At 39.5% G+C, this 14,532-nt stretch overlaps 1 protein-coding gene across 4 annotated transcripts in view; it reads left to right on the top strand.

The window, feature by feature from the left end:
- KAT2B (lysine acetyltransferase 2B) overlaps positions 1-13,990 on the top strand; it is a 96,849-nt gene extending 82,859 nt beyond the window's left edge. For 3 of the 4 annotated variants that reach the window (XM_036996278.2, XM_073223614.1, XM_036996280.2), the window contains 6 exons: positions 1,561-1,704; positions 6,622-6,736; positions 8,248-8,284; positions 8,521-8,584; positions 8,683-8,767; positions 11,925-13,990. In XM_036996278.2, the coding sequence (XP_036852173.1) occupies positions 1,561-1,704; positions 6,622-6,736; positions 8,248-8,284; positions 8,521-8,584; positions 8,683-8,767; positions 11,925-12,118 (639 nt within the window). In that variant the 3' untranslated portion in view covers positions 12,119-13,990. The remainder of the gene's footprint in view (positions 1-1,560; positions 1,705-6,621; positions 6,737-8,247; positions 8,285-8,520; positions 8,585-8,682; positions 8,768-11,924) is intronic. The other variant, XM_036996279.2, reaches the window with a different exon arrangement.
- Positions 13,991-14,532: the final 542 nt, after the last annotated feature.

Below are 14,532 nucleotides of genomic sequence, written 5' to 3' on the forward strand. Positions count from 1 at the left end.
GTAATTTAATTACTTGACTTTTTCACATAACTATATTCTTACTATTTTTTTGGTGGCTCTCTGAAATTCTGTCATATAATACACCACATTTGGGGAACATTAGGGGCTTTTTGTGTGTGAGTGTATGTATGTGAGTGTGAGTGTTGCTCTCATCGATGGTAATTTGCTCAGGATAAGTGTGTAGAAGTAGAATTGCTTCCAGACACACTTAAGGTTATGCACTGCCAAATGCTGTAACTTGTCAGCAGTATGTAAGGGGGCTCAGGAAAGGATTTGATAATTGAAAAATATACTTTCACTTCTTTCCTAGGTAACAAATTGTGTATGTTTGCATTTATTTGATCATTATGAGGCTTGCCTTACTTTTCCTTGTTCATTGATCCTTTGTATTTTTTTTTTGAATTGCCAATTCATTGTATTTTGGCCTTCTATTAAAATATTTATTTTTACATTGATTTATAAGAACTCTCTGTATGTAAGGATATTAACCTTTTATTTTATGATTTATTCCCCCATTTGTCATTTGTTTCAACATTGCTTTGGGTTTTGTTTTTAATGTACAGAATTTTAAAGATTTTATTACATAAAATCTATTAAATTCTTTTTCTATGTAAGTCTTATATGACTAGAATGTTTTCCTTACTCTGATGTCAGATAATTAATCTCCTATTTATTTCCTTCTCATTCTTGAGATGTATTTGTGACTTTTATAACGAAACTCACTTGGGAGAACTCAGTGGGGTTGTTTTACTGAAGGCTTGAGTGTCAGCTTTCCTAGGCTGTAACTACGTTGCAAAACAAGAAATCTCAGCCATAGTTCTTAAAGTGCTGTCTGTTGTCCTTGTTGAAGATCATGGTAATAATTGCTTGGAAAATAAGCAATTTTTTTTTTTTTTTGACTGAAAGGGAAAGCAGGAAACTGCTAGGAATAATTCTGAAATCCAAGTAATTTTCTGCAAAGAAGTAAAATAGACACTGTAAGAAAAACTGTGTTTATATTATAAATATATGAACATATACCCTGTAGCCTTGTGTTACTATAGATTAAAGTATGTAAATGAATATGTTGCAAAGCATTAATGTCACTGAAACAACCATACATTGTGACAGTCTGCAGGATTTTTGCCTATAAAGCATGGGTTTCATTTCCTCAACATCAAAGTTCTGATTGCTCTATTTTTTGAGGAGCTTCTCTTTCAGAATTTAGATCAATGTTAGCTATCTTTTTGTTGAGAATCCTGGGACCCCCACTCCACTTTAGGAATAATTGTAAATTTAATGCAAAGTTAAATCTATTTTTACTTAAAAGCTGTTTCTGTTAAAAACTCTTTAGTGTTATTTGTGCTTTACCAAGATTATTTTTTTGTGTTGTGCTTGCTTCCTATTTACACAGTTTGATTTTTGATGTTTTTGAACTTAATGACAGGGTTTCACACTAATGCTTCCCAGAATAATCTGAGAATTTAGAAGAAGCAAATCTTGATGCCTAGCACATAGTTAGCACTCAATAGGTATTTGATGCACAATGCCCAGGTGAATGCAGTTACCTGCTTTTTGCAGGGTTTCTCCAAAGAAATTAAAATACCTAAGACCAAATACGTTGGCTACATCAAGGATTATGAAGGAGCCACTTTAATGGGATGTGAACTGAATCCACGGATCCCATACACAGAGTTTTCTGTCATCATTAAGAAGCAGAAGGAGGTGAGTTCACGGCTGGCTCGTGTTCCTTCTGCACAGGTCCATCTTCATTGGGGTGAGTCGTGTCTTCCTGGGCTCTGTGTGTGCGGGCTGCTGGGTGTCATCATCTCCGTTTGCTGTGATTGGTTTGCTATTTACTGCTTCTTTGAAGGTATCCTTGATTCCTATGAGGGCCAACACGTGTTACATGGGTGTAAAAAATGAAACTTGTAAAATGTGATGACAAATACAAACTGCACCTTCAAGGCCTTTTACATTCTGGCCTCAAGCATCCTTCCCAAATTTACCTCTTTCTTTCATTAAACTATTCTCCAAAGGCCAGTGCAGACGCTTTAACCTTCTCTCGTGGTATCTTCATCTATCACCCACCTCCCTCTCCCAACACACACAGACTGAAACAGGTCAGCTGTGTTCTGGCTCCTCCTTTGAGCTTGTCTCACTCCAGCTTGAATTTCCATTGTTCATCATCTAATACAGACATTTACCTTAGTGTGTATTAAGGCCTCGTTTTACATTACAAGTTCAGAAAGGCCTTACCCTTTCGGTATTAAGTGACTTGCTACCTGGTTTGGGGTGGAGTCTTTTATTTATGCACATGAACTGATAGAGAAGTAGGAAACTTTGATAGATTTGACTGCACAGCAATTTTAATTCGTCTCTCCAACAGAAAAGAATACCATAAAAAGAGGTCACTGGGAGTGCCCAGAGGCCATTTCCAAAGACCGCTGTGTGTGGGGCCCGCTGGGGATCTCCCCCTGCCCCCCTGCTCCCTGGAGTTCAGAACGGGGAGGAGTTTGCCATTGTGTCATCCTGATCAATTCCATGTCATGCCTCTGTTGTGCATTCTGGTACCTTTATTTCTAGCAAGTAACTAAAAAAGACATCTGTCTTAAACTAGCTTTGCTTTCTGGTTTCTACTTACTCCAGCGCTTAGTTATTTGTCAGGCGTCAGGGACACCGCCGACTTCGAGCTCCGGAGGCAGCGCCACCTCGCAGCAGGTGCTCGGAAAGCATTGTCCTTTTCCTTAGACCGGTTCTTTTGCTTCCCGTGAACGTGAGCAAAAGGACTTTTTAAAAATTAGAAAATAAAAACAACCTTTGTTGTTTCTTGGTGGGAGATGTCAGCCCAAGAGAGGATTCCAAATAGGGTACTTGGGGAGTTAATAAAAGCGCAGCAGGCTGCTCTCTGTCTCTCTCTAAAGGGCTAGCCTTCTTCATTGTTCTCTTGGGGCGGAAGGAGCAGGACCGGATTCAGCAGCTCGTTGGTGAGCGGCAGAAGCCGCCGACCAACTGGAGCCTTCCCGGTGCTCAGCCCCCTTCTCCCCGCCGCCTCCAGTGCACCTCGCCCTGCAGGCTGAGAGCAGGGGGCCGGGGCAAGGTCCACAAGCTCCTAGACCACAGATCTGTTGGCTCTTGCTGCACAAAGGGCAGAGCCATAGCTTGGAGCTGACCGAAGCCATCCACTCTTTAGAAGAGCATGCTCCCTCCCTTCTCCGTCTCCTCTCCCTCCTTCCGTCTTTGCCCAGCTTTCTCTAGCACATGCCAGTGAATGGATGCTGCCTGCTTGGAGCTGTTAATCTAAATTTTTAAAAAAGGGATCTGAAGTCACTGTAATAAAACACTTGCATTCACGGAGTATCTTCCACAGAATTCAGATGTTTTTCAGAACTATCATTTATTCCCTTTGTAAACCCTCTTGAGGAAGGAAGGGACTGATGGGCACAAACACAGTAAATGTACAGAGGACTTTCTGAGCCCCTAAAAGCATATGAATGTCAAGTAAGTTGTAGCTGCGGTTAGTGGAGGTAGAGAGAGAAACCCAGGTGGAGCCCAGAACTGCTGTGTGGGTGTTGACCCCAAGGAAAGGGGCATCCGTAGGGGCTTACCGTCATCTGAGATGGCCTCTTAGGGGATGCATTTTGCACTGGACAGCCTCATAAGTTCCATCAGCATAAGCCAAGTTTGAGAGTCCAATATAAGTAGATTCATGGGCACATGAACAATTAGGACTGCAGGTGTGTGGGTGACAAAAGCCACTATTGGGGAAAGCACGCTGGGCCATGAGCAGGCAGGAGTGTGTATGTACGTACAGGTGCCTGCGGGCTGGGACGTAGGGATAGGTCCTAAATGTTAATCCACGTGTGAGAATAGATGGCACTGAATTTGGAAAAGGCAAAGTAAGGGTGAAGCAAAGCAATGTGGGTTTTCGTCAGAAGACACACTAAGACTTAGGGACATTATTAACGATGGGTAGTGTCCCAGATTTTCTATTTGGGAGGACTGCACTGACAGCAATGGAATGAGAGGTGGCTTTGAGGAGAGAGAAATGATGACATGGTGGGGAAGTGAAGATGTTTTCTAGGGAGGTGAAAATTGGACTGGAGCAGAAATTAAAATGTGTCCATTCTCCAGAGAAGGGATGTCATCCCTCTAGAGCTGCCCTTCCTGAGTTGCAGCCACTACCCACGTGTGGCTGCTGAGCGCTTGGTCTGTGGCTCCTTGAAGTTGAGATGTGCTGTGACTGCAAAGTACACTCTGATCTTGAAGACATAGTATGAGTAAAAGAATGTAAATTATCTTACAATTTTTCCTATTGATTGTATGTTGCAGAGATAGTATTTTGGATAGTATGGATTCAGGAACAATATATCATTAAAATCTATTTCACTTGTTCCTTTTTACCCTCAAAAGAAAAATACAGCTGCTGGTAATTTCTAAATCATATGAGTGTCTTCTTGCATTGTATTTCTACTGGACAGCACTGAACTAGATTTACCAGGAATATACTTTCACGAGCCCCATTCATTTTTTTTTTTTTGAGAGGACATCTCTCATATTTATTGATCAAATGGTTGTTAACAACAATAAAATTCTGTATAGGGGACTCAATGCACAATCATTAATCAACCCCAAGCCTAATTCTCAACAGTCTCCAATCTTCTGAAGTATAACGAACAAGTTCTTACATGGTGAACAAGTTCTTACATAGTGAATAAGTTCTTACATGGTGAACAGTGCAAGGGCAGTCATCACAGAAACTTTCGGTTTTGATCATGCATCATGAACTATAAACAATCAAGTCAGATATGATTATTCATTTGATTTTTATACTTGATTTATATGTGAATCCCACATTTCTCCCTTATTTTTTTTTTTAATAAAATGCTGAAGTGGTAGGTAGATGCAAGATAAAGGTAGAAAACATAATTTAGTGCTGTAAGAGGGCAAATGTAGATGATCAGGTCTGTGCCTATAGACTAAGTATTAATCCAAGCTAGACAAGGGCAACAAAACATCCATGGATGCAGAAGATTTCTCTCAAAACAGGTGGGGTGAGGTTCTAAGCCTCACCTCTGTTGATCTCTGATTTCTCACCTGATGGGCCCCCCTGTGACTGTGCCTGTCTTAGGTTGTTCCTTCCTTGAGGAATCTTACCCGTCTCTGGCTAACCAGCCATCTTCTGGGGCCATACAGGGAAATGTAAAGTTGGTAAGTGAGAGAGAAGCAATATTCTTTGAAAAGGTTAGCTTTTTACTTCTTTGCAGATTTATGCCCTGTGGCTTCTATGCCCAGCATTTGTCTTGAGGTATCTTTACCACTTGGAAGAATTATGATAACTCGGTAATTTTCGAGATGAGGCATGAATTCTACTAAAGGGTTGTAATTAGGAAGGAAGAAGAAAAGCTATAGAAGTAGCAGACGGAAGAAAACATGGGAAGATTGATTATTTCTTTGACATAATTTCTTGTAGAGTAACATAAGCATGTATAGGTTTTAACAAACTACTAATTAAATTGTGTACACACATTAACAGAATAGGAATACAGCTGCATAACAAAAGCAGACCTATAATTACCAGCCATATCCAGTGAAACCAAGAAAACCAGTTAGGTACCCTAGGCATTTGTGAAAACTTATCAATAATATGATGGATATTGTCTAACTGAATTTGAATAGTTTGAGAAAAATCAGACAAATTAAAACAACACATTCCTGGGAACTGTTCACACCCCATATGTTCTTTTAACAGTAGATAGTCTATAGTTGCACGATTTTGGAGCTCTGCAACTTGCAACGAGTCCCATTCATTTTATGAATTTCTTTGTTTAATTGTTAAGGTTATGTATTGTCGTCGTAGCATTTTCCAGCGAGATGTTTGAGATGAAGCAGTCAGGAACGAGACCTTGTTTCCCTTTATGAATTCTACTCGTGGCTGCTACTGATTTTTTTTTTCTTTTCCAAAATTCACCTGAGATGGCTGATTTCAGGATGGCGATTTTTGAGGGATTTTTTTCCTTCTTTTTTGAAGGGAAAATGGCACTCTTCTAGGAAATAGTCACCTCAGCACAGGAGGAGTTGTTTTACAACATGAACACCTCAGAATTCCTAGTCGGTCTTGGCCCACCACAGGAGTTTGTGTTTGCCTTACCTCCGAGGAGCAGCTTTTTTTGATGTGAACAGTGCACACAGGGCCTCCAGCCTTGAAAAATTTGAATAATAGCAAGGCCATCCTTCCAGGCTTCTGGGACTTTTTGAGCCCTGCCCTGTCTGTTCTCCACTATGTCCTGGTCCTGGGAAGTGAAGTTCTGATGCGTGGCTGGGTCACCCACCACTGCTCTACTGTACGGAGGACAAAACAATTGGCTCTTATGCTGAAGAGGACAGTGGGCCCTTGGGGCAGAGTGTTCTCTCAATGTTGGCGTTTTTGGATGGCCAGGGGCAAAGTATTCAAAGACAGTGTGTGCATGACACTCGCTACGCATGGTGTCATAGGATATTTTTCATGTCTTAGCTGGTAAATAGCATTCTCCCTTTTCTCCCCTCTGACTTTATTTAGGAAAACAACTCCTTAGGTTGGCTGACTTTGACTGCAGCCACAGATGTCTGTCACTAAACACATTTTCTTTCTATGCTTTGCAGATCATTAAAAAGCTGATAGAAAGAAAACAAGCCCAGATTCGAAAAGTATACCCTGGACTTTCGTGTTTTAAAGATGGAGTTCGACAGATTCCAATAGAAAGCATTCCTGGAATTAGTATGTATAGTTCTCCTTTTAAAAGCAAAATCTTTTGGTAATGCCATGAGATATGTTTGAAACAGTTACCGGAGTGCAGTGATTCGGAAAGCTTTTTGCCCTGACTGTCTGCATTTGTGTTATTTTTAGTCTTTTAAGAAGCAGCAAATGCTTTTCTGTTATACTTCCCAATGCAAACAAATCAAAGGGAACTTAGGTGACCTCTTGTTAGAGCTGTCAGTAATCCAGCATTTACTGAGAGCCTGCTATTTGAAGCTAAGTGCTGGGTTAGTACCATCTGTAGGCAGGGGAATTCCACTTTTGCAAATGGGGAAATTGAGTCTCAGAATGGGTAAGTCCTTTAACCTTCAGTGGCACATGGCCAGAAACTGTCAGAATTAGGAGCAGCCTGCTTCCAGTCTTTTCCAAACATCTTGCTGTGTGCACCACATCTCATGGCTGTCATGATTGTAACCTGCATGGATCTGTGCTTGGCTAAATTAGTTTCCCGAGACGTCTAAGAAGATGATTAGAAAGCATGTAATTTGCTTCAAGTTCCCTATTTTAAAGTAGTTTTTCCAAGGGTTCTTATCTGTGAGTATGTTAGAGGTGAGTTGTTTTGAATTAATTTATACAAAATAGCTGTTTCTATAGATCAAAAGTCATTAGTTCAAATCTAAGAGATCTTCTAGGGTACTGAGGATTTAATAACCAAAAAAAAAAAAAAATCAAACAAATGAAATACTACAGAAAAAAAAGTACATTATTTGAGCAAGATATATTTCTTTATTACAAGATCTCTTACTTTCCCTGAAAGACCCAGAAAGTTTACTTCCGTGTATTGTCCCTGTTAAGGTCATATTAGCTGCCATATCACTGAATGCCTCCTTGTACCAGGTAATCTTATGTTTTTGTTTTGTTTTCTATATGCATCAGTTAATCTCAAAATGGGTAATATCACCTAATATTTAGAGTTCTGTTCTATAGATGAATAAACTATAGAGGCAAAGAGGCTAAATAACTTACCGTGGGTGCGATAGTTTTCAGGGAGAGAGCAAGGCATCAACTCCAGTTCTACTGAACTCCAGGTTGTGTTTTCTTTCTGCTGCCCTAAACCATTTGTATTACAAGCAGGGTTTTTGCCAAACAAAACAGAGACCAGAACAGAGCTTGTTCTAACCTAAAATAACAGCTCAGCTGAAGTCTTTCACGTGATGATTAGCCAAAAATTGATTCGGAGTTTAAAGTACATCCATGCCCACAGTACTGCACACCTTTATGTGTCATACTTTCCTCTGAAAAGCTGGCGTTCCCGCTTTAAAAACACTAAATGTTGTCAGTGCTGGGAATGTTCATATCATTGGCTGTAGTAGGAAGTAGCTAACTGCAATTCATTTCAGTTTCTTCCCAGGAATAGACTTTACTAAGGCACAGCTATAATTCATTGCATTTCTGAAGAGTATTATATTAATTATGTTACTCTTTTGACCAAGAGCAATTCTCATTCAGTGTTTAATTTTGTTGACATATAGGAGAGACAGGCTGGAAACCGAGTGGAAAAGAGAAAAGGTAAGTGTGCTGGGTGAGAGGGACTGGTAGCCATGACTGCTCCCCCTGCCAGCATCCTAGAGGTACCAGACAAACTGATTGTAACTCCCCACACAACACTTGTTGGGGTTCAGTTTTCATAAAAAATTCTGGAATGTTTCCAATTGTAGGTTTTTGTAAAAAGGGATTCTGGATCACCTGGCAAGAGGGTAAGAACCTAATCATTGTTCCTCAATGTTTATTCTTTTCCTTTCAAGTAAAGAGCCCAAAGACCCTGACCAGCTTTACAGCACGCTCAAGAGCATCCTCCAGCAGGTGAAGGTGGGTGTTTGCTTTTCATTGGCCTCATGCAAATATTTTGAAATGATTTTCCACATGGAATTTCCATATTAGATACCTTACTTTTTTCTTTACCCAAGAGCCATCAAAGCGCTTGGCCCTTCATGGAACCTGTGAAGAGAACAGAAGCTCCGGGATATTATGAAGTTATAAGGTTCCCCATGGGTAATGCCATTAACATTTTCTAAGTATAGACGGATGTCAGTGTGGGGGCAAACGGTGCTGAGGTTGACTGGTACTCTCCTGCAGTAGGGTAGGAGGTGTGTGAGGGCGGGGGACGGCGCGAGGCCTGGAGCGCCAGTGGTCAGAGCAAAACGGGAAAGGCGCAGCTGGCAGCGCGTTTGTTAGGCCTCCTGTGGCTCTCAGCGTGCACACCTACCACGCCAGATGCCGGAGCCCGAGAGGGGCTGCAGACAGCGCCAGACAGGAAGCCAGCTGTTTGCACCTGACCTTGCTTATAGTCTACCTGTCTGGTTGCAAAGAGAAAAACATCAGTTTGTCCTCTTCATACATTTTGAGTCTGTGAGAGAATTTTTGAAGGCAATACAGAAGACGTTAGATTGACCATTGTCCTTTTGGGGGAGAAATTCTACTTAATGCAGTTCTTGATTTTCCATGCACTTTGATGGATACTCCTAGTGTCACTGTTTATACTCCAAAGTGCTGTTCCACATCCTCAATCAAACAAAAAATGCCTTTAGAAAAGTAGAATTGTGGAATTTGCTGCTGTCTGCACCATGCTAAAATGAACGATTAATTGACTGTCGAGATTCCCCAGGTTAAATTAATTGGGCATTGTGCAGATGCTGAAAGGTCATCTTTTCAGTCAGCTGTGTGGCCAGTTGGAAGAGAGGCTGTTTATTCTGTCCCTTTTCTCCCTGTGATCTCTTCCTGGTGCTACGAAGTATCAGCATGTGAGAGGAAGGAAGACAGGGAACCATTAGTTTCCTAATAACAGAGCAGTTTGCTGAGGTTCTCTAGAGCAGTAATTCTCATGTGAATGATGTATTTAGTCCATAACGATTGCCATCGTCTCCACTCCTTGAAGTGGATGTACATCCATGATTCTTCCCCTTTTTTCTCTGCCTTGTTCCTGTGGATTCCAATGCATGGAAGCAGGAGGGTGGACTGACTGAGTCTAAGCTGGGAGTGGAAGTGTACTTTGGGTGTCACTGTTTTCCATGTTGAAGAAAATATGTGACAACCCTTTCTGTCCATTTCCAAACTTAACTGACCTTTACGTTCTCATCTCGGGCCACCTCAGCTCCTTTTGTGAGACCCCAGGACAAGGAATAATTCTCTTTCAGGCCCTGTCCCCATGCTCTCTCGAGACCTCAGAGGTAGGTCTAGCAGGTCCCATCCACCCGCCCACTCACAGCCTGCCTTCTGGGAGTGTCTGGCTTGGAGCCGCCTCGGTGTGAGCCTCTCCTCCTCACATGCACAGCTGAACGCTCATGAGGGGAAGACTGACCCCACTGAGCAAGGCCAGTGGTGGGCTAGGGTGTGCTCTAGACAAAGTTAATTAAAACAGTAAATGGTGCTCTGTAGTGGAGCGGGGTTTTCTTTGGGATACCTTTAGAAAAAAGTAAGAAAGGGAAATGTATAGTCTTGCTCCTAAGATGGTCATATTTTTGAGGACAAGACTGAGAGATCACTAATTCTATTTCTCCCCATTACCACCTCTTGATTTTCTAAGGATATTTCTTCTCTTTCTCCTGTGCCCTCAAAGACTCTTTCCTTTAGATGAGATGAGTGGATCTAACCTGTTTTATCTCGGGAGTGGCATTCAGAACATGTCTGAGGAGTCTGTGCCCAGAATGACTTCTTACCGCACGGGGATTGCGAAGCAGGGTTTTCCTCTTTACCCAGGATTCCCAAGTTGGTGGTGGGAATGAAAACAGAGTAATTTAATGGGGTCCCCATATTTGCTGTCATTGATGTATGATCACCTCTTCTAAAGCATTATAAGTATATGTCAGGCAGCATGTCGTAGTAGGCATTTAGGTGGAAGGAAGGTAAACATTTAATTTTGCATCCAGAGGCACAGTTACATAGCTTTTCTTCACTAAATGAGAGGATATCTTCATCTCTTTGTCACATGTGGGTGAAACATTTAGTGGGGTCTTTGCTGAGCCTTTTATGTATCTTTACACTTTTCCATTTTTCTCCCCCTGCAAAGTGTTCCCATTAAAGAAAGAAAATTGATGACATACCTCTAACCGAGATAGGCTGTAGTCAAAGGAAATAGGAAAAAGCAGATATTTCCCATTTTTAGTTTGGTCTTTTATGGAAGACTTAGGATTTTGATGCAAGTAAATTTCTCCATATTTTGGGATGTTCCACATAAATCTATTTGTTTTCCTAAATGATAATCGCAGTGGATTTGGCCATTAGATTCTTTCCCTCTGGAAAATGTGATAATAGAGTAGGAACTCAGGTTATTGCTAGTCAGAAGTATTTCTTCAGTGACTTTTTATGAAAGAAACAGATTAAGGGACCACTAGGTACCTATAAGTAAACAAACATGAGCATCTTCTAATCTGCAGTGGACTTCATTCCATCAGTCCCACGAGTGAAGACTGAAGAAGCCTCCTTGTATTCTTACAAGTTTAGATGAAGGAGTTTTCTTTTGTAAAATAAATAATACAGTTTAAAGCAAGTGGATATATTGAGAAAATTCTTTTTACTATAGTCTTACAAGGCTTCCTTGCTTTGGAGTATAGGTCATTAAGTAAAGTTTGTCATTCTTATTTCAGTGACGGACATTAAGCTAAATTCATTTGAACCACTTTATGTGCAAGGTCCCTGGTGCATTTGCAGATGTATTTATGACCCATTTCTCTATTGTAGTTCTGTCTCTGCAACACCAAAACAACTGTGAATTGAGTGAAACAAAGTTCAGTCTGATGGTTTTAACTAATGAAATGATTTAATACAACTGTTTCACCCACTCTGCTCCTCTTCGGTGTGATTGGTAATGAATAGTAACAGTGCTTAGTTCATTTATATATATATATATATATATATGTATATATTGCTGCTAATCTATTTAGCTTCCTTGTGCTGAATGGGATATCGGGCCAGATGATTTATAATGGTCCTTCAACGTTAAAATATTGTGACTCTACACAAGAAAACCCTCACACAAGAAAGAACATCCGATTTAAGAACTGTTTTTCTTGATCGTATGCATTTCTCTCAAAGGCACTGGGATGGTAAAATGGAATTAAACTGATGACATAGATTTCTTTCCCAGTCTCATTTTTGCCATCTCGTGTTTCAAAGGAGTCAAAGATTGCTAATATTTTTTTTTCCTGTGCAGATCTGAAAACCATGAGTGAACGCCTCAAGAATAGGTACTACGTGTCTAAGAAATTATTCATGGCAGACTTACAGCGAGTCTTTACTAATTGCAAAGAATACAACCCCCCTGAGAGTGAATACTACAAATGTGCCAATATCCTGGAGAAATTCTTCTTCAGTAAAATTAAGGAAGCTGGATTAATTGACAAGTGATTTTTTTCCCCCTCTGCGTCTTAGAAACTCACCAAGCAGTGTGCCTAAAGCAAGGTGGTTTAGTTTTACAAAGAATTGGACATAATGTATTGAAGATACTTGTAAATGTAATAATTAGCACTTTTGAAAAACAAACAAACCTCCTCTTAGCTTTTCAGATATGTATTTAAATTGAAGTCATAGAACATTTTTATTTTATGGAATAGATTTTAATCTATTTACTACTATTAATGTCCATTTTCTATGGCATGTCCATTAGCTGAGTATTCAGTAATAGATGATCAGGGGTTTCCTCCAAACCTGTATATGAGGAAATTGCACATAGTACCAAGATTCGGGGGAATGCAGAAAATTTTCAGACCGTGAATGTGTCCCTTTTTTTCTAATAAAATGTGAGAGTTTATTTTTATTTTATTCTGAAGGACTTTAAGGAAAGGATCATCATAAAAAAGCCCACAAAAGGTGAAATATGTGATGTTTGATATCTCATTGTAGACTTTTTAATATATATTTTTAAAAACACTCATCAAGTATGAGGTGCTTTGAGCAGTTCTGAAAAATGGCAGTTCCAGAAGAGCAACTGCTTTGATTCCTAAAGAAGAAATTCTAAATAATGCAAACTTTTTTATAAGCGCTTGGGTTTTTGATAATTCTGTCTATCTGCAACAAACTTGTAAGTGCATAACCACTATTTTAATAATTATTTTCTCTACACAGATGTGTGATATATATTTGACTTTGCTTATGCAGGTCATAAGTTCCAAAAGGCAATTTCCTGGGCCACAAAGGCATTCTTTTCAAAACACTTAAGATTGAATCAACCTGCTTTAATAGGGAAAGATGTATAATCTGTATATGTAGCAAATTTGGTGAATCCTTGTTCTAAATAATAAAATTTTTTTTCTTTTACTGTGATACCCACAACCCCATGGATTATGTATATATGACATTTTTCTTTTTGCATCTTCAGATTATTGTCAGTGTCTGGTGAATTAAATGTCCACCAAGATTTGCTGTCAGTATTTTAACACCTATATTGGTATGTAGACCCACAGTAATAGCCCACTAAAATCCATCACATCACAGCCTTCTTAACCTGTCTTGGGATTCCAGTTTAGTGCTTGGATTTATTTCCTGATTAACACTACATAGAAAAGTGGGACATCTGCCATCCTGACTCTGGGAGAACCAACTAATATAAAACAAATGAAGACCATCTTAATGGTCTTGACACTAATTTTTGTGATACAAATTTATAAACTGATTTTTGTAAAGGACTAGGTTTTAAAAGTGTATTTAAGTTGATGTTTTCTATCAGCATAAATAAATTACAATGATCACTTAATAGTCATTAAAATCAGTTGCCAGAGGTCATCTGCATGAAGGAAAAAAACCTACAAGTGGCTATTAAGTTGGAAATTTGATCTTAATACATGAGAGGATATTCAGAATGCTCACACTGAAAAATGTCTCAGCTTTTTTAAGTATAAGAACCACCTCAAGTGGCATCTAGGCTTCTGTGAAGAGCAATAATACAGCTCGGATTAAGTATCTTGGACTGGCTTTTAAACAGTGCTTTGTACTGGATCTGCCGAAGCATCTGTCCAGCTTGGTATCCTGTGAATGTTTGTTATTTTCTGGGTAGACATTCTTATAGAGTATTGTCTTTAAAATCAGATTGTCTCTTCTATATTGAAAGCATTTTTATGTTTTCTAATTTAAAAATTAATATTTTCTTATAGATACTGTGCAATAAAGCTGAAGTAGGATGTGTGGTTTTTGCAAATGCTTTAACAGCTGATAAAATTTTACATTTGTAAAATTAATATATTGTACTGGTACAAATAGTTTTAAATTATATTTTAAAAAGTGCTCAATCTGGTGGTGTGTTTTCTTCATCTAGCAGATTGAGTTTAACAGGGCAAGTATATGACTTGGTTGATAACCATCACCTATATCCTTAATGTTTAGCTCATAAGCATTCTGTATCAGGTGTTTAGAATTGCTGCATTTGTGGCAGGTTAATTCACAGCCCATTGGTGAGAAAGTTTCCAGAGAGACACCTACTATGTCTCCTCGGTGGTCCACTGCATCTTGCCCACTATCACTCATTAAACAAAGAAAAAAGAAAACAGCTAAAGAGGAGTGTTATTGGTTTAGAAATTCAAAGGTTTCTTTCCCCCCAGTTTTTCAACTTAGCATCCATGAAGTAGATGAATGAGGAGACAGATAAAAATAGAGCTGCTTTTTAAGCATTGCCCATATGAGCTTTTAAAGCCACTCGAAGTATTCTGTCAGGATACGAGAGGACCAGAGAGCATTCCTCTTCCTTGCTGAATTCTGAACCAACTAAGAAGGCAAAGAGTAAGGTATATAGTGGCCAAAATATCTTTATTAATAACAAAAAGGATACC

This window comes from Manis javanica, chromosome 15, assembly GCF_040802235.1.
Source record: "Manis javanica isolate MJ-LG chromosome 15, MJ_LKY, whole genome shotgun sequence".
Lineage (NCBI taxonomy): Eukaryota > Metazoa > Chordata > Mammalia > Pholidota > Manidae > Manis > Manis javanica.